At 40.6% G+C, this 22,454-nt stretch overlaps 2 protein-coding genes across 3 annotated transcripts; one reads left to right on the top strand and one right to left on the bottom strand.

Moving 5' to 3' along the window:
• Positions 1-50: 50 nt before the first annotated feature.
• On the bottom strand, positions 51-4,923 carry nelfe (negative elongation factor complex member E). Of its 2 annotated transcripts, none has more exons than XM_071500393.1 (11): positions 4,783-4,923; positions 4,405-4,487; positions 3,828-3,897; positions 3,109-3,254; positions 2,749-2,823; positions 2,401-2,438; positions 1,985-2,298; positions 1,624-1,768; positions 1,384-1,438; positions 457-559; positions 51-355 (listed from the first exon to the last, which is right to left on the bottom strand). In XM_071500393.1, exons 2-11 carry the CDS (start codon positions 4,477-4,479, stop codon positions 282-284), a joined length of 1,095 nt encoding a protein of 364 aa, XP_071356494.1. In that variant the 5' UTR covers positions 4,480-4,487; positions 4,783-4,923; the 3' UTR covers positions 51-281. The 2 variants fall into 2 exon arrangements, with proteins under 2 accessions (XP_071356494.1, XP_071356495.1); XM_071500394.1 differs by having other exon boundaries at positions 4,405-4,514; positions 4,783-4,865.
• Positions 4,924-5,014: 91 nt separating this feature from the next.
• On the top strand, positions 5,015-22,430 carry skic2 (SKI2 subunit of superkiller complex). The gene is made up of 29 exons (XM_071500381.1): positions 5,015-5,115; positions 5,499-5,617; positions 6,118-6,239; positions 6,492-6,609; positions 7,193-7,307; positions 7,451-7,525; positions 7,627-7,680; positions 7,772-7,935; positions 8,283-8,438; positions 8,660-8,805; positions 9,986-10,132; positions 10,228-10,312; positions 10,406-10,512; positions 10,727-10,873; positions 10,992-11,088; positions 11,192-11,404; positions 12,583-12,693; positions 12,856-12,967; positions 13,117-13,235; positions 14,297-14,428; positions 14,635-14,772; positions 14,860-14,964; positions 15,351-15,486; positions 15,711-15,837; positions 17,476-17,686; positions 18,615-18,725; positions 19,921-20,139; positions 20,704-20,844; positions 21,844-22,430. The coding sequence occupies exons 1-29, from the start codon at positions 5,103-5,105 to the stop codon at positions 22,042-22,044; spliced, it is 3,741 nt and encodes a 1,246-aa protein (XP_071356482.1). The 5' UTR covers positions 5,015-5,102; the 3' UTR covers positions 22,045-22,430.
• Positions 22,431-22,454: the final 24 nt, after the last annotated feature.

Here is a 22,454-nt window from a genome sequence, read left to right as displayed (position 1 = left end):
TACATGATACTGGACGTTATTCCCACTTTGAATCTCAGTCAACACAACAATGTATGGATACTATTTATTAAGCTCCACAAAACAGTATCTCTAGTTGCATGAACAAAGCTGCCACACACAGCATCACATACATCTCATGTATGTGAAATAAAAGACAACATAGGATTTGTATTTATCCTGCAACACAGATGCCTTAATCAGCCAGGTAACAGTTCATTAAAACAAAAACACAAAAAGCTCTATGCCAAAATCTTATGCCAAAAACTTTTTTTTTTTCTACATCAGAGGAAATCTTCACTGTACACGACTTGGTTCCTCTTGTCCCTGTAGGAGCCTTTTGTGCTGTTCTGCACAGCTGTGGGAGAAGAGAGACACAAGTGAAGGTTAACCCACGCTGTGCAGACACACACACAGTCTGATCAGTGTCTAAACAAATAATAACAGTGATGTGTTTACCCAGTGAAGCCCACACTGATTTGCCAGTGGCAGCATCCAGCATGGGCTGCTTCCTGGCGATGCTGACTTTGATGTGAACGTCTCCCACTGTGCTCCCATTCAACTGTGAGATAAAAAAAACAAACAAACAAAAAAAAAAAAACAAGTCTACTTAATGCAGTCTACAGGAGCCGCATCTCACAAAACTACAATGTGTCTTCTAGTAAACTAAAAGAATGGCTTCATTTCATTATTAATTGATTTATTAAGCATTTTAAAATAATAGTAAAAATGTACATGAGTATGAAAGTTAATTAATAATGACAAACCATTTTAAATTAATTATAGTATAATAACAGGGCGTTCTTTTTCTCATTTTAAACTTATATTTACATTAATGATGACTGCCTTTACAGCTACAAGAGAGAATCTGTGGGTGTTAACTTTTTGGAGAAAAATCACCATTAACAAGTACTGATATAAATAAATGTCATTAAATTGCAGATTTACAATTTTGAAAAAATATATATATATATTATTATAATAATAATAATTTTATTTACATCTTCTCTATTATCATACCTAGCCTAAAAATGTTAAACTGTGATATTTAGGCTTCCCTGACAGACATAAAATTGAATATCTGCACAACTGTACTGTGCCACTTCTGTAAATGTTCATATGAGTTTTACAATATACATGAAATGAGTTTACACTGAATTACTCAATGCTGTAACACTCACTCTTATTCATTTTTTTTCTACTTATTGTTTTATTGTTTTAATGGTAGGCTAACTGTCTGCTCCGAATTATGTATAATCCGCTTTGAATTTATTTACTGAATCGTTTTTTGTTTGTTGCATTGTTTTGGATGATGCAATATTATTTATAGAGGAAGAAGACTACATGTGTTATTGTCAGTTTTTTCTTATATTGAGTAGTACCAACCTCCGCTACAGCCTGGTCTGCAGACTCCATCTTCTCAAATGTGATAAATGCACAACTAGAAAGGGAAACAGAAATAAAACAGAAAACAGGTAAACAGAAATCAGAAGTGCATTACAGAACGAAACAGAGACAGGAGAGAATAGTATGTTAAATAATCACACTGTGGATTGTTAAATAGCCAATCAGAATAGCAGACAAATGAAGAATATGAGCACACAGCTTTCTTTAATGGGTCCATACTTGCGTGGGTTGTCCATGGAGAGGTCGATGATGTTTCCATGTTGAGAGAAGGCAGAGCGCAGGCTGTCCTCGACAAGCCCAGAGCCGTAAACATACACTGTATTCCCCTTTCGCACTCCTCTCCGCTCTGGGTACGAGTCTGACCCTGAGGATTAACACATGGGAGACAGAGAAAAATCATTTACGTGTCCCAGCAACCACCACCACACTACACCCACAGTATGACTTGGTTCTGCGATGTATTCTTGTCATCTGATTCTACTATTCATAGAGATATCTGCATCTCTGCCTTCCCTATGATAGACTCCCCCTTGTATAATTGTATAATCTCCTTATATGACAAGATAAAATGGTTACTCACGTCTAAATGGTCCATCTCTGTCTCTTTCCCGGTCCCTTTCTCGTTCTCGATCTCTTTCTCTGCTCCGGTCTCTGTCTCTTTCTCTGTCCCGTTCTCTTTCTCTGTCCCGCCCTCTGTCTCTATCCCTGTCCCGGTCTCGTTCTCTATCTCTGTCTCGCTCCCTGTCCAGTTCTCTGTCGCGGTCTCGTTCTCGTTCTCGATCTCGATCTCGATCTCGATCTCGTTCTCGTTCTCGGTCTCTGTCAGTGTCACGGCTGGATGACATGCTGCCCCCATCATCCTCATCCCGGTATCGGTCGCTTGAACTGACAAAGCTGCAGAGGCACACGGGGAAATAATGTTACACATTACAAATATTCAGTGTCAGTGTATTAAACTGGTCGTTTTGCTCATTAATCATGGTTTTTAGACATTACCTCTCATACAGAGATTTCCTGTGGGCTCTCTTCCCAGACTAGAGGAAGCACATATATGAAAACATCAGAATAAGCTGTACCTTTGGTTTTCTGCAGTACAACATAGAGCACTACAGACTTTGCTCAACCTGTATTGTCATTTTTGAACTTCACTGTTCAACTGATGTCTTGATCTGAAAATTTGCATTATGTGGCATATATATCTTTTTAGCAATTGCAATTATCTGCCACAGCAACACCTAAATTCTGTATTAGTGCTAAATTTAAAGAAATTTGAAGAAATTAAAAAGAAACCTATAAATATTATACTTTGTTGCAATGTTATATCATGTTAAGTCTCCACTATACCTCAGGTTGTTCTTCATCTGTAGAGACACTCCTTTGGAACGGTAAGAAAGCAGGAATTGGACCTTTCTCAGGGTCCTATGCCAGATAAAGAGCAAAAATTAAACAAATTATCAACCAAAACAAGTAATGACAAAGAAGTTAAACAACTAACCAAACTAACAGTGAACTTAGTGCTGTGGTACCCTTTTCTCACAGTTTCACTATCGCATTGTAATTGCTTTGATCCCAAGTGTTTCTCAAAAAATGTCTTCCACAATAACATTAATTAATAGCCATGTGCCCACATTATTCCCTTGCCTCCAAACACCAGAATTAATCTTGAAAGTTATGGGCCAAACAGTATATTTAATGACATCCTACCTTGAGTTTAATCTCCAGCATTCGAGAGCGTTTAAAACCCGAGTTCTTGTTCTCGGATTTGATGGCACTGATGGCACCCGACTTGATGAGCATCTTTGCTTGCTCTGTCGCTGTTGCAGTGTCAACAACAGGCTGGTCCGACAATGCTGTGATGAAAGCAATGTGTAAATTAAATAAGCGAGCAAGATGTTCTGTCTGCTATGTGCATCCAGTTTTTAAGCAGATTAGTTTTATTAGCATTTAATTAAATACACGCCATTTTTGATTAATTTGTACTTAATGGGGTCACCTTCAACGAGCGCAAGTATACAAATATGCAGACAAGTCATTTGTATATTTTCTCCAGTTTTCATTATTTATGGTTTGAATGTTTATCAATTCACCTTCATTATTGTGTTTCCTCTTGTCACTCTGTTTTCATTTGCTTTTTAAATTTTTGTGAACAGGACACATTTGAACAAAAGAACTGTCTCAACAGGTGTCACTGTAAACATTAGATGAATTAAAGTGATTCAGTAAGTTAATTAATTATTGTCCTAGGCGCCGGTTTAGACCTGACTAAATCTAATGCAATATAAACTGCCAACACTGAAATGCTGGGAAAAAATAAAAATGAGAATGCTGGTGGTGAGTAAATACTGACATGTATTTTAATTAATGGAATACAAACAAATGCTAAAGAACACAAATTATTTTAAATTGGGTTAAAAAGTACTTACTCCGTTTCAAGCCACTCTGGTTTGTCTGGTTGGTTGAACTCTGCTTCTTCAAGGCAAGCAGCGCCTTTTTCTTAAAAGACAGTTAAATGACAGAAATTTTAAAAATAACACCAAAAAAAAAAAAAAAAAAAAATTAAATACACAAAGAGTCTTCAAGCCTTATTTCATTGGGCATCTCTCATCTTAGAGCACATACAAAATTCATCACTGTCAATTAAAGAATTAAAGAGCCAATATAGTACCTGCTTTGATTTCCTCTCTATGAGGAATCAGCCAGTCAGCCCCATCCCGCCAGTGCAGTACAGAATTGATTTAAGATTCTTATATCTGCGTGGACTGGCAGCAGGTTCCATTTCTGAACTGCTGTTTGCTGTTTTAAAATGTCCTCTAAAAATAACTAAATAAATGAAGAAATAAATTAATTGACTTGATTTGACTTGACGTCTGAGTTTCTGACTCCATACCAGTGGGAATAAATTCACATACCACATACCATTAAAACGAATGTTTGCATGTTCACATTCATGTCATTACTTAAATGCCAAGTCTTATATATTCATATATTCGAGTATCCTACCTTTTTCTTTAGTTTAGCATATTTCTTTTGCAGGGCCTCCTCTTCCTCCGTCAGTGAACTTGGAAACACCACCATAGTAACCGCTACAATACAGACAACTGCATTAACAGCTGGAAAAAAATACAGTTTAGTTTAACATGAATAAACATGAATAATTTCCTTTATTTACTTTCAGCTCGTCCACTGCTGCTAGCCCAGATAAGCTAATTAGGTCGCTAGCTAGAAAGCGAACCACCCGCTTCCGTGAGTATACAAATGTAGCTAATTCAGACGGAATAAAAAGTAAATGATCATCCTGTTAGAATAATAAAGCATAGACGGTCTCTTGAAAAACCTTTATATAACTATTATTAGCTTAAATTTAATTAATTCACTCACCAAAATCAAACGCTGCGGCGCGCTTACTTCAATAAAAACACCGACGCGAAAATATGACGTTGCAGCTACTGATGACGTTTAGCCTTTTTGCAAAATAAAAATAACATAAAACAATATCCATTTGGAGTATAACAATCAATCATACATTTTAGATAGCGTTGTAAAAAAAAATAAAAATAGGTGACATATTTACATTTTTTTTTTTTCTGTTTTCATGTTTTCTTGTTGGCAACTTCCGCTTGTCACTTTTGGCAACTTCCGAGGCGACAACAGTTTCTACAGTTAGTGGCAACTTTTAGCCTCTACCTGCGAGTGGGGACATGGATAGAATAAGTAAGTTGTGATTTTTTAAATATCAAGTCAGCTCCTACAATATTTATATGTATATATATATATAACAGAGAGGCGTTTTATCTTGCTGCTGTGGTTCGTTGGTGTAACTTGTGTGATGATGATGTGGCTAACAGTGTAGCCAGATTTCTGTCAATCAGTGCTCCATTCAGTCTTATAGCTTATAGATTTAATATTCAAGTAATTAACCGGTGGCTTTGATAATATCTGTTCAGCTTTTCTCAAACACTTACAGACAATTTAAGAGTCATGTTAGCACCAGAGTTCGTATGGCGCATCTTTGTGGCTGCACCCTGCTCCCTGGAGCAACCTTATTGTGTTTTCTAGTCCATTCATACTCTTTGTCTTTTGGGTTTTTTTTGCAGATGTGCCCCCTGCGGGCCCCATGGACCTGCCGCTCTCCCTGCTGGAGATGGGATGCTCTGGCAGGTTTGAGCTCATCACACACCCCATGCCCGGCCAGCCTCTAGCCCCATACAGCACGGTCAGTATGGAGCAGGATGACTGTGTAGATTTGCTCATTTGCAGTGTAAAACCGTGAAATCTCACAGAAATAAAATCAAAACTGTGCTTAGGTAAATGCGACTGCCAATTAAGATTTACCTGGTGGAGCTTTGCTTGCTTACAAGAAATTGTTATTTTATTATTAAAATAACCAATGTCTATCTGTGTTTATGTGGTTTTTGTGATCATAGATAAATGTGTGTGTGTTTGCACGTTCAGAATTATCATCCTTACTCACAGATGCACATTTTGTCCACCTGCGTTAACAAGATATATTCTCTGAACGCCTCTGTTTCAGTCACTTACAATTAAATCCTATTGTTTTTCTTGCATTTGACCTTTAGTAGATGGTTGACAGTAGTCACTGGTGAAAAGAGAGGGGAATGACATACAATTAAGGAACTGAACTGATATTGTGACTGCTGGCTCATGAGGTTCCCTTTAGTTACTTAATATCTGATCTTATTTTTCCCTCCACAGCTCCCCCATGGGCTCCCTCCAACCAGCCTGAACCTGGAGACAGAAGTAGAAAAACAGTTTTTACGGGACCCTGCCTGGCTTCCTATTCATGACACAGACTTTGCCTTCCAGAAGTTTCTCAAGTACACATGCCTCTTGATTATCTTGCTATTGCTGGTGAAAAAGCCAATAATAGCTAAATAACTTATTTATTGATTTTTACTGAATAATAAGGAGAATGTAACTTTAATGTACCTCTAAATTGTTGTCTAATCAGGATCATTACTATATCAAAAATTAAAAAGACATATGATTAAGACATTGTAATTATTGTACTGAATTATAAACCACGTATAAGTGAGGAAGATGTAACTGTTGTGTTGTTACTTCAACAGAGTGACTCAGAGAGAGTGTAATGTCGACTCTCTACTCAACTGCACTCAGTCTCCGCTTCACTCAGGTCTCTCTGTTGTCAGAGATCCAACCACAGGGATGCTGCTGGACTTCACAGAGGTATCTCACGTTGGCCCTCTCTTTCCGCTATACCGTAATTATTCTAATTGTTTAGAAAACATGATTTTGTCTTAAAGTGAAATGATAAGTCAATAACAGAATATTAATCAGCAACATTTTGGATAATTATGTAATGTTTGTAGTCATTTTTAAAGAAGAAATGACAAAATGTACTTGTTCCAGCTTTTCAAATGTGAATATTTGCTGCTTTTCTCTGTTTTCCATGTTAGTAAACTGAATGTCTGTGGGTTGTGGACTTTCTATCAGATCAAAGAAGGAATTTCATTAAGTAAACTTACACTTAAGAAAACCAATCATTGCAATTAAACAAGAACATAATCTGCAGATAATTCTATAGTGAAAATAAACCATTAGTTGCAGCCCTAATGTTATCCTGTTTTAAGACCTATTAAAGGAATTGAATAGTCTCTTACTGAAAAGAGGATGCTGCGGTATAACTATGATCCTTTGGTTTATATTGAAGAGTCCATCTGTATCAGCTCAAGAGAAAGAGCCCATTGTGGTACTTTCATTAAAATAAAGGTAAATTCAGCTGCTGTTCTGTCTGTAACTCACCTTTTAGGTTCTACTGGAGAACACTGACCTCTCAGCAAAAAACTCACTGTCATTACAACGCCAACCCGGGCCTCCTTCAGAGAGCCTTCGCGGAAGCAACACCAACTACCCCTTCCTCCCCGGTAAGATTAACTAAATCAAAGCATTTTCTCTGAAGCAATTTACATAATCTTCCTTTTAGTAGAGATTTTTATTCATGTATGAGGAGTTTTCATTGCGGCCTTTTTATCTCACAATATATTTGTTACGATAATGATCTTCGCAGGAGGAATGGAGGAGCTTACACTGGAACAGATCAAGAAGAAATCTGACCTGGAGGAGGACATAGACTTTGAGAATGGTGATTTTTAAATTTTGATTTGCAGCATTGTAAATTCATACTGAAGACTTTTGTTGTTGTTTCAGCTCTTCATGGTTGTATTTCTTACTGTTCCCTCACAGATTTGCTCAGAGTCCCACCTGGCTTCAAAGCTGGGATGGACTTCACTGACAAAGGTTAGATATCATGTTGTACTGTGCAAAAATCCTACAAGTTTTAAAGGATAAATACTTAATCATCATCTTTTTTCAAATTTGTATCTTCAAGATGCCAAAATGGCAAAGCCAGAGGTCAACCTCATGTCCCTCCTGTCCACATTTGATGACATTATCGACTTACAACCTGAGGCAGAGGAGAAGGAGAAAAGCAAAGGAGCTGAAGAAGCTCCCAAACTACCCAGAACAAACAGCCTTGAAGACCTGGGCATCAAGGTACTTCTATTATTTTTTCAAATCTGGTAAAGTGCATTTCCTTACCTTAAAATCATAATCAACACTTAAATCTCCAACTGTGAATGGTCTGACTTCTTTTTATTTCTCTTTTCTTTTAAGAATGTATTATGTATGTGTATTGTTTGATATTTGCAGTAAAGGAGTCACTGACAATTTAACATGTTTCAGTATGGATAATATGCCAACTGGCTAATTTTGCAAATTGAAATGAATCCCAGTGCAACACAGCCCTGTCTTTTTTGTATATAACCTAAATTCCAAGTATGCTTTTGCCTGTGGCCAAACATTAACTGCACTGAGAGCTGGTTTTCTTCCTCTGTCTTCAGGATGCTGTGTCATCCTCCACTCCCCCTGGAAAAGGAGAAGATGAGAAATCAAAGCCAAAAGAGAATCCGGAGGAAAAAAAGAAATGGGCCATCCCTGTTGACATAAGTTCACCTTGTGATGATTTCTATAAACGCATCCCCAACCCAGCTTTCAAGGTGGGTGTTCTTGTAATCATCCAGTTAAAAATATGACATTGTGTTTGTTTGTGCCTCTGTTTATATCCTGTACATCGCCAAACATCACACTCCCCCCGCCTCCTCATTTATTTATTATCTCTCTGTGTTTCTGTGTACGCGTGATGAATCATTACATGAGAATCACTTTGCGTCGCGGCTGAGCATCCAGTGATGTGTTTCTCTGCCTCCCTCTGCTCCAGTGGCCGTTTGAGCTGGATGTTTTCCAGAAACAGGCTGTGCTGAGACTGGAGGCTCACGACTCTGTGTTCGTGGCTGCGCACACATCAGCTGGCAAAACAGTGGTGGCCGAGTATGCCATCGCTCTCTCGCAGAAACACATGACAAGGTGTGTATTTGTTGGTGCAAGTTAATTTTTTATGCACTCACTATGCATGCAGGTGAGCGGCTTGGCAGTAAAGCTGATAAAGGTTGAAGACAGCAGTAGGCCTTTGAAGTTTTTACTGGAAGCAATGTGAAACAGTGGAAAGAGTACAGGATGAAACACAACAAATTCAGGTTGAGCAGAAAATGTAAACAAGAGTTAGACTAAAGTAACGAGAGAACTGGATTTACAGACTGTCAAATATGTTACATTATATCAAAGAACAACACATAGAAAGTACAATGCAGTTATTAATCTACTAAACATACAAATGTTTAGTGTTTATGTTTATATCTAAAAAAACATGTAATGTAGCCCACAGTAAATTAGAATTGGCAACATATTAGCCTCAGACAGCTGGCATAATGGCTTAACTGATCAAAACAGAACAGAGAGTAAACTGTACTTACATTCATGGGGAACAAAACCTTTTTTTTTAAATCGAATGTTGCTTTGTCGCTGGAAGTGGAGGTGTAACGAAGCAACTGTTTGCTGCCATGTTTGCTTTTGTTAACTTAAAGTAATGGCCTTGACTATCCCAGTTTCGTCATCTTTGGCGACACCTTTGGTAAAACATGGTAACTGCCACATGTCACTAACTTTGTGTTGGTGACTTGTGATCCTTGTGATTTTGTGTGCATGTCATACCCGACCCCCAGTTCATAAAACTGTAAAATGCAAGGTCCATATAATATATCACATCATCCATCGTAGGCGCAATCACCATTCTGCGATAGACAGGAACTTAAAAGACACGTATTTAAATGAAAATCTTTGAGATTGCCACTTTCAAGGTGATTGTAAGTCACTGTTGTGTTCACAGCTTGTTTCTGCTGCCCCTAAGCACCAAAAAATGACAGTTATTGAAGTTTTAAAGTAAATGTGACTCAACAGGTTATGAGAATAAATGGATAACTCAGAGTAAGTAATATATTGCTGTTGTTGAGTGAGAAAATCTTCTTCAAATTTTGGTATTATCTGAGTTTTAAGGGAATTGATATGCTTGAAAAACCTTGAAACTGGACTAATTGGAAATATTATGTTTTCACATGACAGTGGCAGTTGCAGTTTATATAAGTTAAGGTTCTCAGTGTACTTTTTCATATCATACTCTGAATTCCCTTCTGATTGTGTTCTCTGATAGGACCATCTACACATCTCCTATTAAAGCTCTGTCCAATCAGAAGTTCAGAGACTTTAAGAACACCTTTGGCGATGTCGGACTCCTGACGGGCGACGTCCAGCTCAGTCCTGAATCTTCATGTCTCATCATGACCACTGAGATCCTCAGGTACTCAAGTGACATGTAGCAAATATTAGAGTCATGTTTTTCACAGAGATGATGGATGAGCTTCTAGAGTCTTTGCTCCTTCTCTCCTCTCCCAGGTCGATGCTTTACAACGGCTCAGAGGTCATCAGGGACTTGGAGTGGGTGATCTTTGACGAGGTTCACTACATCAATGATGCCGAGGTCAGGGACAGTCCCAGCTGGTTTTTCCACAGTGATCTTGTTTACTGTTGAAGTCAAGAATAACAGTCTTCATCTCCTCTTTGTTTTCCTCAGAGAGGGGTTGTGTGGGAGGAGGTTTTGATTATGCTTCCCGATCACGTCAGTATCATTCTCCTTAGCGCCACAGTGCCAAATGCTCTGGAGTTTAGCGAATGGATCGGGTAGGTGCACCACACTGACATCTGCTCAAACACTGAATGTTTAAAACCCACTTGGGAGGCAACACCAGACGGTAGAGTCCACATTTTTACCTTAGATATTTGTTCTGAAACTCACACAAAACTGGTAAAAATGAGACACAAGCTCCTCATGTTAATTGCATTTTTGGATTCTTTGAACATTTCTCTTTGTTCCCCCTCAAACTTTTATCTCCAGTCGTATTAAGAAGAGGCATATTTACGTGATCAGCACAATGAAGAGGCCTGTGCCTTTGGAGCATCACCTGTACACAGGAAACAGCACCAAGACTCAGAAAGAGATGTTCCTGTTGGTGGATGCTGCAGGCAACTTCCTGACTAAAGGGTACAGCTTTTCTTTCATCTGTAGCTGCGTGGTACTTCAGTGGATGGTTATTATTATTTTAGTCACAGAGAAAGACTTTAAAGCTGTTTGTCATAAAGGGAGTGTGTTGTCTGTTCAGGTACTATGCAGCTGTCGATGCCAAGAAGGAGCGAACCAGCAAACACGCACAATCATTCGGCACAAAAAACACATCTCACAACACATCAGCTAGTCAGGTAACTCCCTTCCTTTGTTTTCTGTCACCCCACTGATTGGTGATTTCTCTCTTACAACAGTCTGTGGGTCTTCTCATCGTCCCTTTCTGCATTTTCCCTCCAGGACCGAGCGGTGTGGCTCACCCTCCTGCACTTCCTGTCCCAGCGGCAGCAGACCCCGGTGGTTGCGTTCACCTTCTCTCGGACGCGCTGTGATGACAACGCCCGCTCGCTGGACTCCATGGACATGACCACTTCCATAGAGAAGGCAGAGATCCACTCTTTCTTCCAGAAGAGCCTGAGTCGCCTCCGAGGAGGAGACCGACAGCTGCCTCAGGTAAAGAACGGTCGGCTTAGATTTCCTCTCCTCAGGTTTGTAATATAGGCTGCATCCTTAAGTGAGGATGAATTCATTTTTAATATTAATATTTCATCACCATTTAGCACGGACAGCTTTTGTAGGTACATCAGTTTGTTGACATGGGATATATGGGATAGGATTGTCTATTTTTATGGAAACAGTACTGGCTATGAATAAAAGCTACTACACATACTGTGAGAATGTCAGTGAATGTGAACAGACCACACTCATGTTTACCAGCCTGCACAATTATGACACAGCCCGAGGCTACTATTTAAAATGTATTAATGATAAGGATAATACTGCATATCTGACATTGCCAGCAGAAATGGTAAATATAATTTCCTTCCCCAGAAGTTCTGTCAGACAGAAACTATTTGAAATAATTATCATGTTGTGTCTCTTTTATGAACAGCAGACCCACCGGCTTCTACTGCAGATAACTCAATGTGATTATTTTATTATTTTTTATCACTGTGGTTGTAATGCTGTGTGGTTTTCACAACTTATTTGTAGTTTATGTGGAAAATAAATTAAAAAGCAAACAAAGCAGCCCAGCTCGACTGAACCGTGTATTTGTGCGAGCCACAGCGCAGCGCCATTAACAAAGCATGATCACGTGCGCTCAGAGAAACTTCCCATCACCTGCAGTTTTAACATGCGCCTGGGTCTGTAGACGCTTATTGAACTGTGGGCGATGGGGCAGACCCTGTGTGTTGGTTTAAGATTTTGCTCACCACAGTCCCTGCTAACAGCGTTTTAAGTTTGAGTTTTGCACGTGTCCATATCGCACATCAAAATCTGATTGGGTCAAATGCAGCAGTTGTGTTGCAGTAAGCTTAATTTTTAATTATATAACACTTTTCTTATCAAAGTCCTTCACATAGGACAAACATTTAAAACACTGATCTATGTCAAACACACAAGTACCAATAAATCACGCATATATTAAAAATACATTATAAAACTTCAGAGTGCATAAGAAAAAAAAATAAGGTCAGAGTCACATAGAACACCCAAATGTATGGCAGCTGGGTTAATATAAGTTGATAGGCTTGCAAGTGTATTTTAATGTGTTCAGCCTTAATGCTCTAATAACACAAAATAAATCGACCACAATATGTGACTTTAACGCTTCAGACTCTTGTGTTTAGATCCTGCTGATGAGGGACCTGTTGAAGAGGGGAATAGCAGTCCATCACAGCGGGATCCTGCCGATACTGAAGGAGGTCATTGAGATGCTCTTCTCTCGAGGGCTCGTAAAGGTGAGTTAGACAGGTTCATTTAAACCACGAGAAGCAGTGCGCTAAAATGACTAGCTTTGTTGCAAACCTATCTATCAGCTACTCCAAGCTCCGGTCTGTGAACACATGTTGGCCCAGAGGTGTGCTGAAACTATTCTTCTGCATCTTCACTTCATCTCCCAGGTGCTGTTTGCCACTGAGACTTTCGCAATGGGAGTGAATATGCCTGCCAGGACCGTGGTGTTTGACAGCATCAGGAAACACGACGGGACCGGCTTTAGAAATCTGCTGCCAGGTTCGGTGCTCCCTGTTTCTGCCTGTGTCTTTCCTCTCTTTCATCTGAGCCAACATTTATTATGCTCTTTTATCTCTGAGGATGAATCGGAGCTGAGGAAAACAACAGTATTTTGATATCCCTTTTATGTTTCTGAACTGCACCTTCAGGTGAATATATTCAGATGGCGGGCAGAGCAGGGAGGAGAGGACTGGACGCCACAGGCACCGTCATTATTCTTTGTAAAGCGGGCGTTCACGAGATGGCAGATCTGCATGTCATGATGCTGGTGAGGGCTCCTCCATGTTTCACCACCAGAACAACTGTAACACATGGGTTTATAAATCAGTCGGTTTAGCATTAAATCTCCTGGTCACCATTTCTAGATATAACTATCCTAAAGCAGCACTCTGCCTCTTGTTTATTTCAAGGAAGGTGCTGCACACTGGGTTATTTAACATTTAATTACACAGTCGAGTGGGCTATTTTAACTCGTTCTCCCACTGTGGCAGTTTGGAGAGGAGCATCTCCATTTCAATGTGCTGTTCAACAGAAATAAACCTCATTTGTCTCTGATAGGAGTTTTACCATCTCTGCAAAATGTACAAAATGTTTCTGTCTGCTTTTTTCATGCATAATCTTTTTTAAAGAACGTGTGTGCGTTGGCAGACTTTATACCAATAAAAATATGAAATTGATTTTTGTAGCTTTGAAGGCCAGCAGGAAAACATCAGTCTGATGATCTTCCATATTTATCTTATTGTCAAACTCCATGAAAATACCAAAGCCAACAATGAGTTTATCCTACTAAGAAGTATTGCCTGTGTATCTAAAGCTCCATATAGCTTTGCCACAGACAGGTGAGGGAATTCAGAAAGTACTGAGACAGGGACTAATGCCTCATTGGTTTTGGTCTGTGCATGGGACTTTTTTTTTTTTTTTTTTGGCTTTATTTTGATAGGACAGTAGAGAGTGACAGGAAAGGGGCATAGAGAGGGGGAAGGACATGCAGGAAAGAGTCGTGCTAGTTGGGAGTCGAACCGGCGATTCATGTGGTCAACCACTCAGCTATTGAGCCGCCCTGCGTGGGATTTTTTCGATAGTGACAAAAATATAGAAGATCACTGGTCTTATTCTTTAACTCCCAGCTGCTGGACTGAAGCTGGTCAGCCATAACAGAAATGTATCTGTAATGCTTTGATTGAAGTCCTGCATTAAAAACCTTTGTACCTTTGTGTAAACTGAGAAATTAAAGAGAGGCAGAGAAAACAGAAAGGAATAAGTTCAGAAAATACCTATAATGGCAACTTATTGGAAAATCATTGTCATCCTGCTCTTTGTCTGGCTCAGGGTAAGCCTACCATCCTCCAGTCCCAGTTCAGACTGACCTACACTATGATCCTCAACCTGCTGCGGGTCGAAGCCCTCCGTGTGACCGACATGATGAGAAGGAGCTTCTCTGAAAGCCACAGAGACACTCAGGTAACGTGTATATATAAAGCTGCAGTTAAAAAGGACTAAGACTAGAAAATAAGCTACAGCTACAGCTTCTCTTTCTATCCTCCTCCTCTTCGCTCGTCTCTCTCACATCTCCTCTGAGTCATGACAACTGACAAATGTGTTATAAAGGTTTTATATTTTCCTTTCCTCTTCTTTTCTTCCTCCTCCTCCTCTTCCTCCTGCTCCAGGCCCAAGAGAAGAGGATCAGCCAGCTGAAGCAGACGTTGTCCTCTCTGCCTCCTCTGGACACAGAGGGTCAGCTGTCCGACCTGATGGCTTACTACCACACAGTGACAGAGCTACGAACCACCACCGAATCCCTCCAGGTACACAGACACACACACAGTTAAGGCGCAAACTTGTACAGCTTTGACCTGCTGCTTGTTTATCTTCTACATTTCCTCTGGTTCCAGCGCGCTATTCTGGAGTCTGTGAACGGGCTAAAAGCTCTGTCGGTGGGTCGGGTCGTGATGGTTAACAACAAGCAGCATCTCAACGCCCTGGGAGTTATCCTACAGGTAAGTGTGTGTTTTTCATGGTCGCAGCCGATGAAGACGTCATCCAAAATCCTGCAACATCCTGTTGTGCTGAATCCAACCCTGAGATACAGGGTTTATTATTTGTACTGGAAACACTGGACAGTTTAGCCAGTAGTAGTTTTAATTTACCCTTTATTTAATTATGTAACTCCGATTCAGCAGCCAGTGCCAGCATGCACTGAGCAGTGAAAACCCACACATGGAGGAAACTCAGACAGAATAAGAAAGGCCAGGATTGGGTAAAACTCAGTAAAACTAAAGAATCAAGCTGCTGTTTTGCCTTGTTCATGTGTGAACACTCTACGATTGTGTATTGATTGTGTATGTCTTTCTGACTCATCTGTCCCATCTTGTCTCTGTGCCAGGTGTCCAATGACTCTGTGAATCGCACCTTCACAGCTCTGATCATCTGTGAGAAAGGCAACGAGGAAAGAGAAGGAAAAGACGACAACAGCACCGCTTTCCCACACCTCTACAACACGGCACTCTTCATACCTGAAGGCTGGTTGATGGACAGCACATTTCTGCACTTCTACACACACACACACACACACAAACACACGTTCTGGTTTCCTCTCATTAACACAGAGTTTCATTTCTACCCCACTCTTCCCACACATTCACTAAATCTGCCCACACATTTTTTTTATGCTTTCACAGAGCAATTTACAGTTTGAGCAACAGTAGAATTTGATGAATTAATTTTCTCCTGTTATTTTCCTCAGGTCCCTGCAGCCACACAGTACAGAAACTGAAGTTTCAGGACATTTCAGCCATCACACTGAAAACACTCAAAGTGATTCCTGACAGGATCATCGACAACTACAACAAGAGGCAACAACCGCGATTCAAGTGAGTGTGACTGAGCTTGGTTAACGTGGTTACTTCTGTATTAAACTCTGACCCCATGATTACCTCCACTGTGTGTTAGAGAAGTTTCATTTTACTGTGGAGTTTTTGACCACTTGCAATGTTTAGCATGTGCATGTCGATGTTTATATACGTATATGGCACAAACCACATCCTCCTGTTGCTGTTCCACTGACTCGCAGTTGGTGGCAGTAAAACGGTAAGAAAGATAGTATGTATAAACAAGGGCAGTGAAGAAGAAGAAGAAGAAGGCTGCGCTTGCGATGTAAACAGTGCTGGATTTAAAGCAGAGGAAATACAGGAAATGAATTCAACATATAAACATCACTTTTGTTTATAAGAAAACGTCACAAGGCACCTTTAAGTCAACTAACAGAAGCTAGTCCTTATATCACAAAACAAATGTATACAATAAACAAAAAAAAGGTGCAAGTGCACTTCAACTAATTCTAGAAAACACACCTTTAAAACAAACATTTAAACATTAGTATTTTTTTATTTCCTCACAGGATATTGTGTGTTGTTACTGTACAGCTACTTGGATTGAGCAGCTGTTAAACTGTAGGCCTGCTCTGATATACAGCAAAAGATATTTCTTTTAATTTGCATCACCCCCTCTTCACATTGCCTTCTCTACATACATGCACAGCTCACATGTAATCAGGTTAGTTTATCATGTTTCGTCTGCATCTCGTTACTGTACCATGTTGTTCTGTAGTCACCATCTTCTGGACATAATTAGGTTTTACAACTAAAGCTTTTAAATATTTTGTTTTTTCTTTTCCACCTTGTAAAAATGCACATCTGTGTCAGTTCTGCATTCATGCTGTTACCACAGTTCCATGTCCATTATGTAGACCACAACACCAGAGACAGTTGAGAAAGGAGACGGTGCACTTACAGTTATTTCCTCTAACTGTGTCACATGAGTTTCTCCCCCTCTCCAGACCAGCAGCAGGTCTGAGTCTGTTCATTTCAATGGGAAAAAATGAACGTGATCTCAGATGATGACCGATTCTTTCGCCCTGTAGTCACCCAAATAATGATTGGATCCATTTTTCACAAGCCACAGATCTTCAGGACATTCTGACAATGGCATTTTTTTTTAGACTGACAGATTAGGAGAAAATCAACTTTATTCGAGACCTGTCTCGATCTCAGCAACACGCTCTCGGAAGATCCCGCAACAGATCTCTTCTCTCTGTGGGTTCTGCTCTGGTTTCACTGCTGCAGATGTCGCTTTCCAACCACACAAGTTTAGAGGGACTTATAAATAAAACAGGAATTAAAAGTTAAAACTGAGCTAAAGCTTGCATTACTTGTGAGGGAAAACAGACAGTATTATTAGAGTGAAGTGATCTTTTACTGGGTTGATCAGATGACTAGCAGATGAAAAGGAGCGGCAGAATCAGGCACAAATTCAAATTGTATCTAGTGCTGTATTGTAATGTTTTAATATGAACAAGGACGTGCATACCTATATAGAGCATCTTTGGCCAAACTTAAACTGTCTTTGTGCTTGTTAATTGTCACAGTTAAAAAGGAGGTCATCTTCCTTGCTCTCTCTCTCTCTCTAGTTGTCTTTCTCACTGTCCTCATCACTCCATCTCGTCCTTTTAGGCATGACCCTCCCGGCCAAGCCATCTCCACGGCGACCCAGGAGCTCCTGCGATTGGCCGAGGCCAACCCCGGCGGCATAGCAGCCCTGGACCCCGTAAACGACCTCCAGCTGAAGAGCGTCGATGTGGTGGAGGGCGCCATGAGGCTCCGTGTGCTGCAGGAGAGCCTCAAAGATTTCAACTGCATCCACTCGCCCACTTTCACAGAGCAGGTGTGTGTTTGTGTGTGTGTGTTGACGCGTTTCATCACTGAGGCAGTCTTTGAGGAAAGAGTTCTTTTAAGTACCTTTGGGGGTTATTTATATTTTTGAGATGCACTGTGCAGATGAATGATGAGGGAAGTGTTTCATTTCACTGTTTGTTAATAAAGACTCCAAATTCCTTTGTGCAGCAATTGCATATTTATGCAGCTAATTAACATCATACCCTTACATAAGACACTTGCTTTGCAATTGGCCCCCTTTTGATGCATCCTCTCATTTCTCCCTTTTCATTCCAGCCTCAGTTTCCTTTTATCCTTCCATCGTTTCTCCTCTAGTTTCACAATAGTAACATCAAGATTTCTGCTTTTGTGTTGTGTATCCTGTCTTCCTGGCAGACTCCTTTAGGAGATAAGATGCAAGAATCGGAACCGCCTGTTTCTATAATTACCCATATAGGCTCATAGCTGCAGCTCATCACTGTCTCACAGGCACAGCATGTCACTTGAGCCCTCTCTCTCTCTTTCACACACACACACACACACACACACACACACACACACACACACACACACACACACACACACACACACAAGCTCTCTCATTACTTTGTAAGATAAGCTTTTACTTGCAGTATCACTGTCTCTTCTCATCGCCGCAGAGTCACACTTCCTTGTGTGAAACACTGTGGGTATTGGAAAGCGATGGTTAATGCAGTAAGCTCTACAGTTCAAGCTGTTAGTGTACAGTAATTGGCCTCAGTGGGTTTATGTAACATATTCAATAAGAGACTCCTCTGTGCTGTCAATGAGAATACAATAGGAAGCATTTTCCTCCCAGTCACAATGCAGTGTTACTCTGAAATCAGGTCAAACGCCGCAGTGCTGCTGTTATATACTCAAATTAAGTGATCACTCTGTGTGTGTGTGTGTGTTTTCAGTTTGCTCGTGTTAAGGAGAGGATGAGTGTGCAGGAAGAGCTGGACAGGCTGCTGTTCCTGGTGTCGGACCAGTCTCTGTCTCTGTTGCCTGAATACCACCAGAGGATCAAGGTTTGGATCAGACGTTTGACTCGCTGTCCTGACCTGTTTCTGTCAGGCCGCTTTTATTTTTCAAAATAAGGTCACTTTGAGAGCTGCAGCCTTAGATAAATCTCTCAGTCGATAAACAGAGCTTGAACTAGTGAATATTTGACATTTTTGAGAAATTATTTCAATTTTCAAAATTGTTAATCAGTTATTTAATACCCAAGTATTGATTAATTAGTTGCTGGAGATTTAAGGTGTTTAACTATTTTTTTGATGTATTTGTAAAAGAAACAAAAGTCTACAGCTATGCTAGCAGCTGTTCTTAGGCACATTGGTGCTTTGAGCTAAATGCCAATGACAGCATGCTAATATGTTCACATGACATATGCTCATGTTTAGCAGGTATAATATTTACCATGGTCACGTCATAGTGTTGCATGCTAACATAGCATGTTGACATTGGATTATTAGCACAAAATATAGCAAATTACACTTAAGGAAGATGGGACTCATTGGTATTTGACTATAAACTAATGTATTGAAAAGATGGAAAGTTCGACCTGATGATGGCGCTACCTGAAAAGTTAAGAGATCACTAAGATTATTACAAATCATCCTGAGGGACACAGGAATCTCTGTGCATAGTAATCTATCAACAGTCAAGATATTTCACTGAAAGCCAATAATGTCAACCTGCTGGTGGAGCTACAGGAAAAGTCAGACGATTCATCCTCTGGGGATCATGAATGGCTGTGCAAAATTTCATGGCAACTTAACCAGTAGCTGTTGAGATAATTCGGTCGGTACCAGAGCGGTGAACCGACCGACGGATCAGCATTGCCATCCCTACAGCCCACAAGCAGGGTTAGAAAATAATTTAACAATTAATAGGGTTACAATAATTTTAGGCCACAAAAAACTGAGAAACCTGTTGTATTGACTCCAAAGGTAAAAGCTATTGTGATTTCACCATATTTTGTGATAGAAATGTTTTTTGTCAGTGTGAGGGAATTAGAGCAAGTATATTAGACAGAAGAGATATGATATGTTTGATGAAAGCTTTATTTTAACATTTTAAAATAACAACCTTTAAAATAACATTTAAACGAGTAATAGAGTAGCATTTCAATTTCCTTTAACCAAATGAAAGCTCAGCCACGTGCTGATCCCAGCTCGACTGGTCGCTAAGAAGTTTATTTCCCCACTTGTTCTCCCGCAGGTGCTTCAGTCCCTGCAGTACGTGGACAGCAGCGGGGCGGTGCAGCTGAAAGGCCGCGTAGCTTGTCAGATCAGCAGCCACGAGCTGCTGCTGACCGAGCTGCTGTTCGAGAACGTCCTGAGCCCGCTGGCGCCTGAGGAGAGCGCCGCCCTGCTGTCCTGTTTGGTCTTCACGCAGAACACGCAGGTGGAGCCGCACATTACCAACACACTGCAGGAGGTGAGGAGGAACTGGGGTTTTCTTGCAGATGTTAAAGTGACAGTGAACATGATGTGTGTGCACTGACAAACTGTACAGACTTCGCCTCCTCCATCGATGACTCACTCAGAGACGCTCGCTCACATTGTATTACATTGTGCAGATTTGATGTATAACAACCCCGCCCTGCAGAAAGGACAACAAGGGCACTTCACCCAACTCATCCCAGTCACTCGCTCACTTATTAATTCACCCATGTGGTCTGTCTCTGTCGGATACGCCTTTGCTGTGTCAGTGCGTGTTGCGGACCGACTCTGATACACGAAAGTGCTTTATGAGGGCTTAAATTAGTGATGACCCAAGTTGTGTCCTGCCGTTCTAGAAGAACAGACACATCAGTGCACGATTTGTGAAACGGATTTCCTGAACGTAAATGACAAGGTCATCTTGTTAACACCAAGAGGCAGGAGTGATGCATTTAAGGGTCGCTTGTAGAAGTAAAATCTCTGTCTTTCAGGCGTAACTTAATCTTTCCCATCTGTTTCCCCTTCTCTCTCTCTCTCACTCTCTCCCTCTGTCTTTCAGGGCATCGACCGGGTGCTGTCAGTGGCCCAGCGAATCGGAGAGCTGCAGAGGGATTGTGGGATACCACAGACAGCTGAGGAGTTTGTAGGCCAGTTTAAGTTTGGTCTGACAGAGGTGGTGTACTGCTGGGCCAGAGGCATGGTGAGCTTTAACCCTTTGTTTGCATTTGATTTTGACCTCATTTGTCCCTGGTATGATCATGCAAACTGTTTCTTTTATCAGAATATTTTATATTTTATCAACCCCGTCTCAACAGGGAAGCGTATTAATACCAGATGTAAATACAGAGGCTTATGATTAGATGTCATTTATTCAGATAATGTTTTAAGATTAATCATTTAACTGTTTGAGGGATGAAATGTCAGATAAAACATTTCCCATAATTTCCCAAAGCTGATGCTGACATATTTAAATAGGTTCATTGAACCAACAGTCCAAAACCCAAAGACATTCAGTTGACTATCAAAGAAGAAATAAAGACAATGACAGACTATGACAGACACAAAGAAAAGTATCTTTCTGCAGGTAAAATGGTCCATGTGACACTCATGGACATTATTGGACAGGAGAATATTAAAGCCTACAGCAGGTGATGTTGCACTCAGAGCTGTTACAGTTTAACAGAGGATGATTCTGGACGGCGACCTGCACAAAGACTCTTGAGCTGAGAGCTGAGGGACTGAGAGAACGGCTGGAATGTGCCAATAAAAACCATAAAATCTGTCAAGTACTTTGATAAGCAGCGTTGATGATAATATGCTGAGCAGAACATTAATTTTGCATCAAGTCGGTTTTAGGTATATATTTCATTTTGGCTGCATCATACTTCATTCAGAGTAAGGCATTACAGTTGGAGCCCTCATAAATTTCATTTGTACCTAAGAGAAAATTCAAAGTAAAACTACATTGGTGAGTGCCATAAAGTCCCTTAAATCACTCGTGGAACAAATCTGCTTCTGGCATGAGACCTGCTGTTTTTCCACATCCTGTTCATCATCTCAAAGTCTCTCTAACAGAATTTGTACTTCCTTCTGGTCACACGCAGCCGAACTTTTCCTCCTCATCTGCACAACCCTCACTTGTTTTGCATCGCTCACCATCTGACCGCGTCTCTTCTTCCTCCTCCTGTCCCATCACCAGCCGTTCGCAGAGATCGCCCTGCTCACGGACGTCCAGGAGGGCACGGTGGTCCGCTGCATCCAGCGCCTGGACGAGGTGCTGAAGGAGGTGCGACAGGCCGCCCGCATCATCGGAGACTCCGTCCTGGGGAGCAAGATGGAGAAGGCCTCCCTGGCCATCCGCAGGGACATCGTCTTCACCGCCTCCCTCTACACCCACTGAGAGGATGAAGACAGGCAGGGAGGGTGAGGATGAATTGTGAGAGCAGGCCGAGGTGCCTGCAGCCAAGTGTTTCTTTGTGTGAAAGGTGCGAGAAAAATAGGTGTATGGGGGAGGTAAAGAGACGGTGTATGTCAACACACTCCTGCTAACAAGTGCTGTATGTGCCTACAAATCATGTTGATGTTTACATGACGGTTCCTGACCACGAAGAAGGGAATTATTTTAACCAACAGACCAAAGTACAGACAGGGAATGAACATGAAATCCGGATTGTAATTTATTGTACAGTAATAAAAAAAAAAATCTGTATCCAACAAGAAATATGATATGATGTCTTTTTTTTTTTTTTTTCCTGATGAATCTGTAGAAATAAAAATGATAAGAGATATGAGGTGATGTTGATGATGCAT

This window comes from Trachinotus anak, unplaced genomic scaffold (assembly GCF_046630095.1).
Source record: "Trachinotus anak isolate AG129_WGS33_773 ecotype Australia unplaced genomic scaffold, CSIRO_AGI_Tana_v1 ptg000016l, whole genome shotgun sequence".
NCBI lineage: Eukaryota > Metazoa > Chordata > Actinopteri > Carangiformes > Carangidae > Trachinotus > Trachinotus anak.
The sequence above is the reverse complement of the archived record's forward strand: the minus strand, read 5'-3'. Positions and strand labels throughout refer to the sequence as shown.

Excerpts from the sequence above, each read along its gene's own strand:
- nelfe (XM_071500393.1), bottom strand. The coding sequence starts at position 4,479 with ATGGTGGTGTTTCCAAGTTCACTGACGGAGGAAGAGGAGGCCCTGCAA. Across the intron at positions 2,299-2,400 it reads AGGAAATCTCTGTATGAGAG|CTTTGTCAGTTCAAGCGACC; the intron begins GTAATGTCTAAA and ends GTGCCTCTGCAG. Across the intron at positions 356-456 it reads ATCAGTGTGGGCTTCACTGG|CTGTGCAGAACAGCACAAAA; the intron begins GTAAACACATCA and ends CTTCTCCCACAG.
- skic2 (XM_071500381.1), top strand. Across the intron at positions 5,618-6,117 it reads CTCTAGCCCCATACAGCACG|CTCCCCCATGGGCTCCCTCC; the intron begins GTCAGTATGGAG and ends TTCCCTCCACAG. Across the intron at positions 15,487-15,710 it reads GGCACTCTTCATACCTGAAG|GTCCCTGCAGCCACACAGTA; the intron begins GCTGGTTGATGG and ends TATTTTCCTCAG.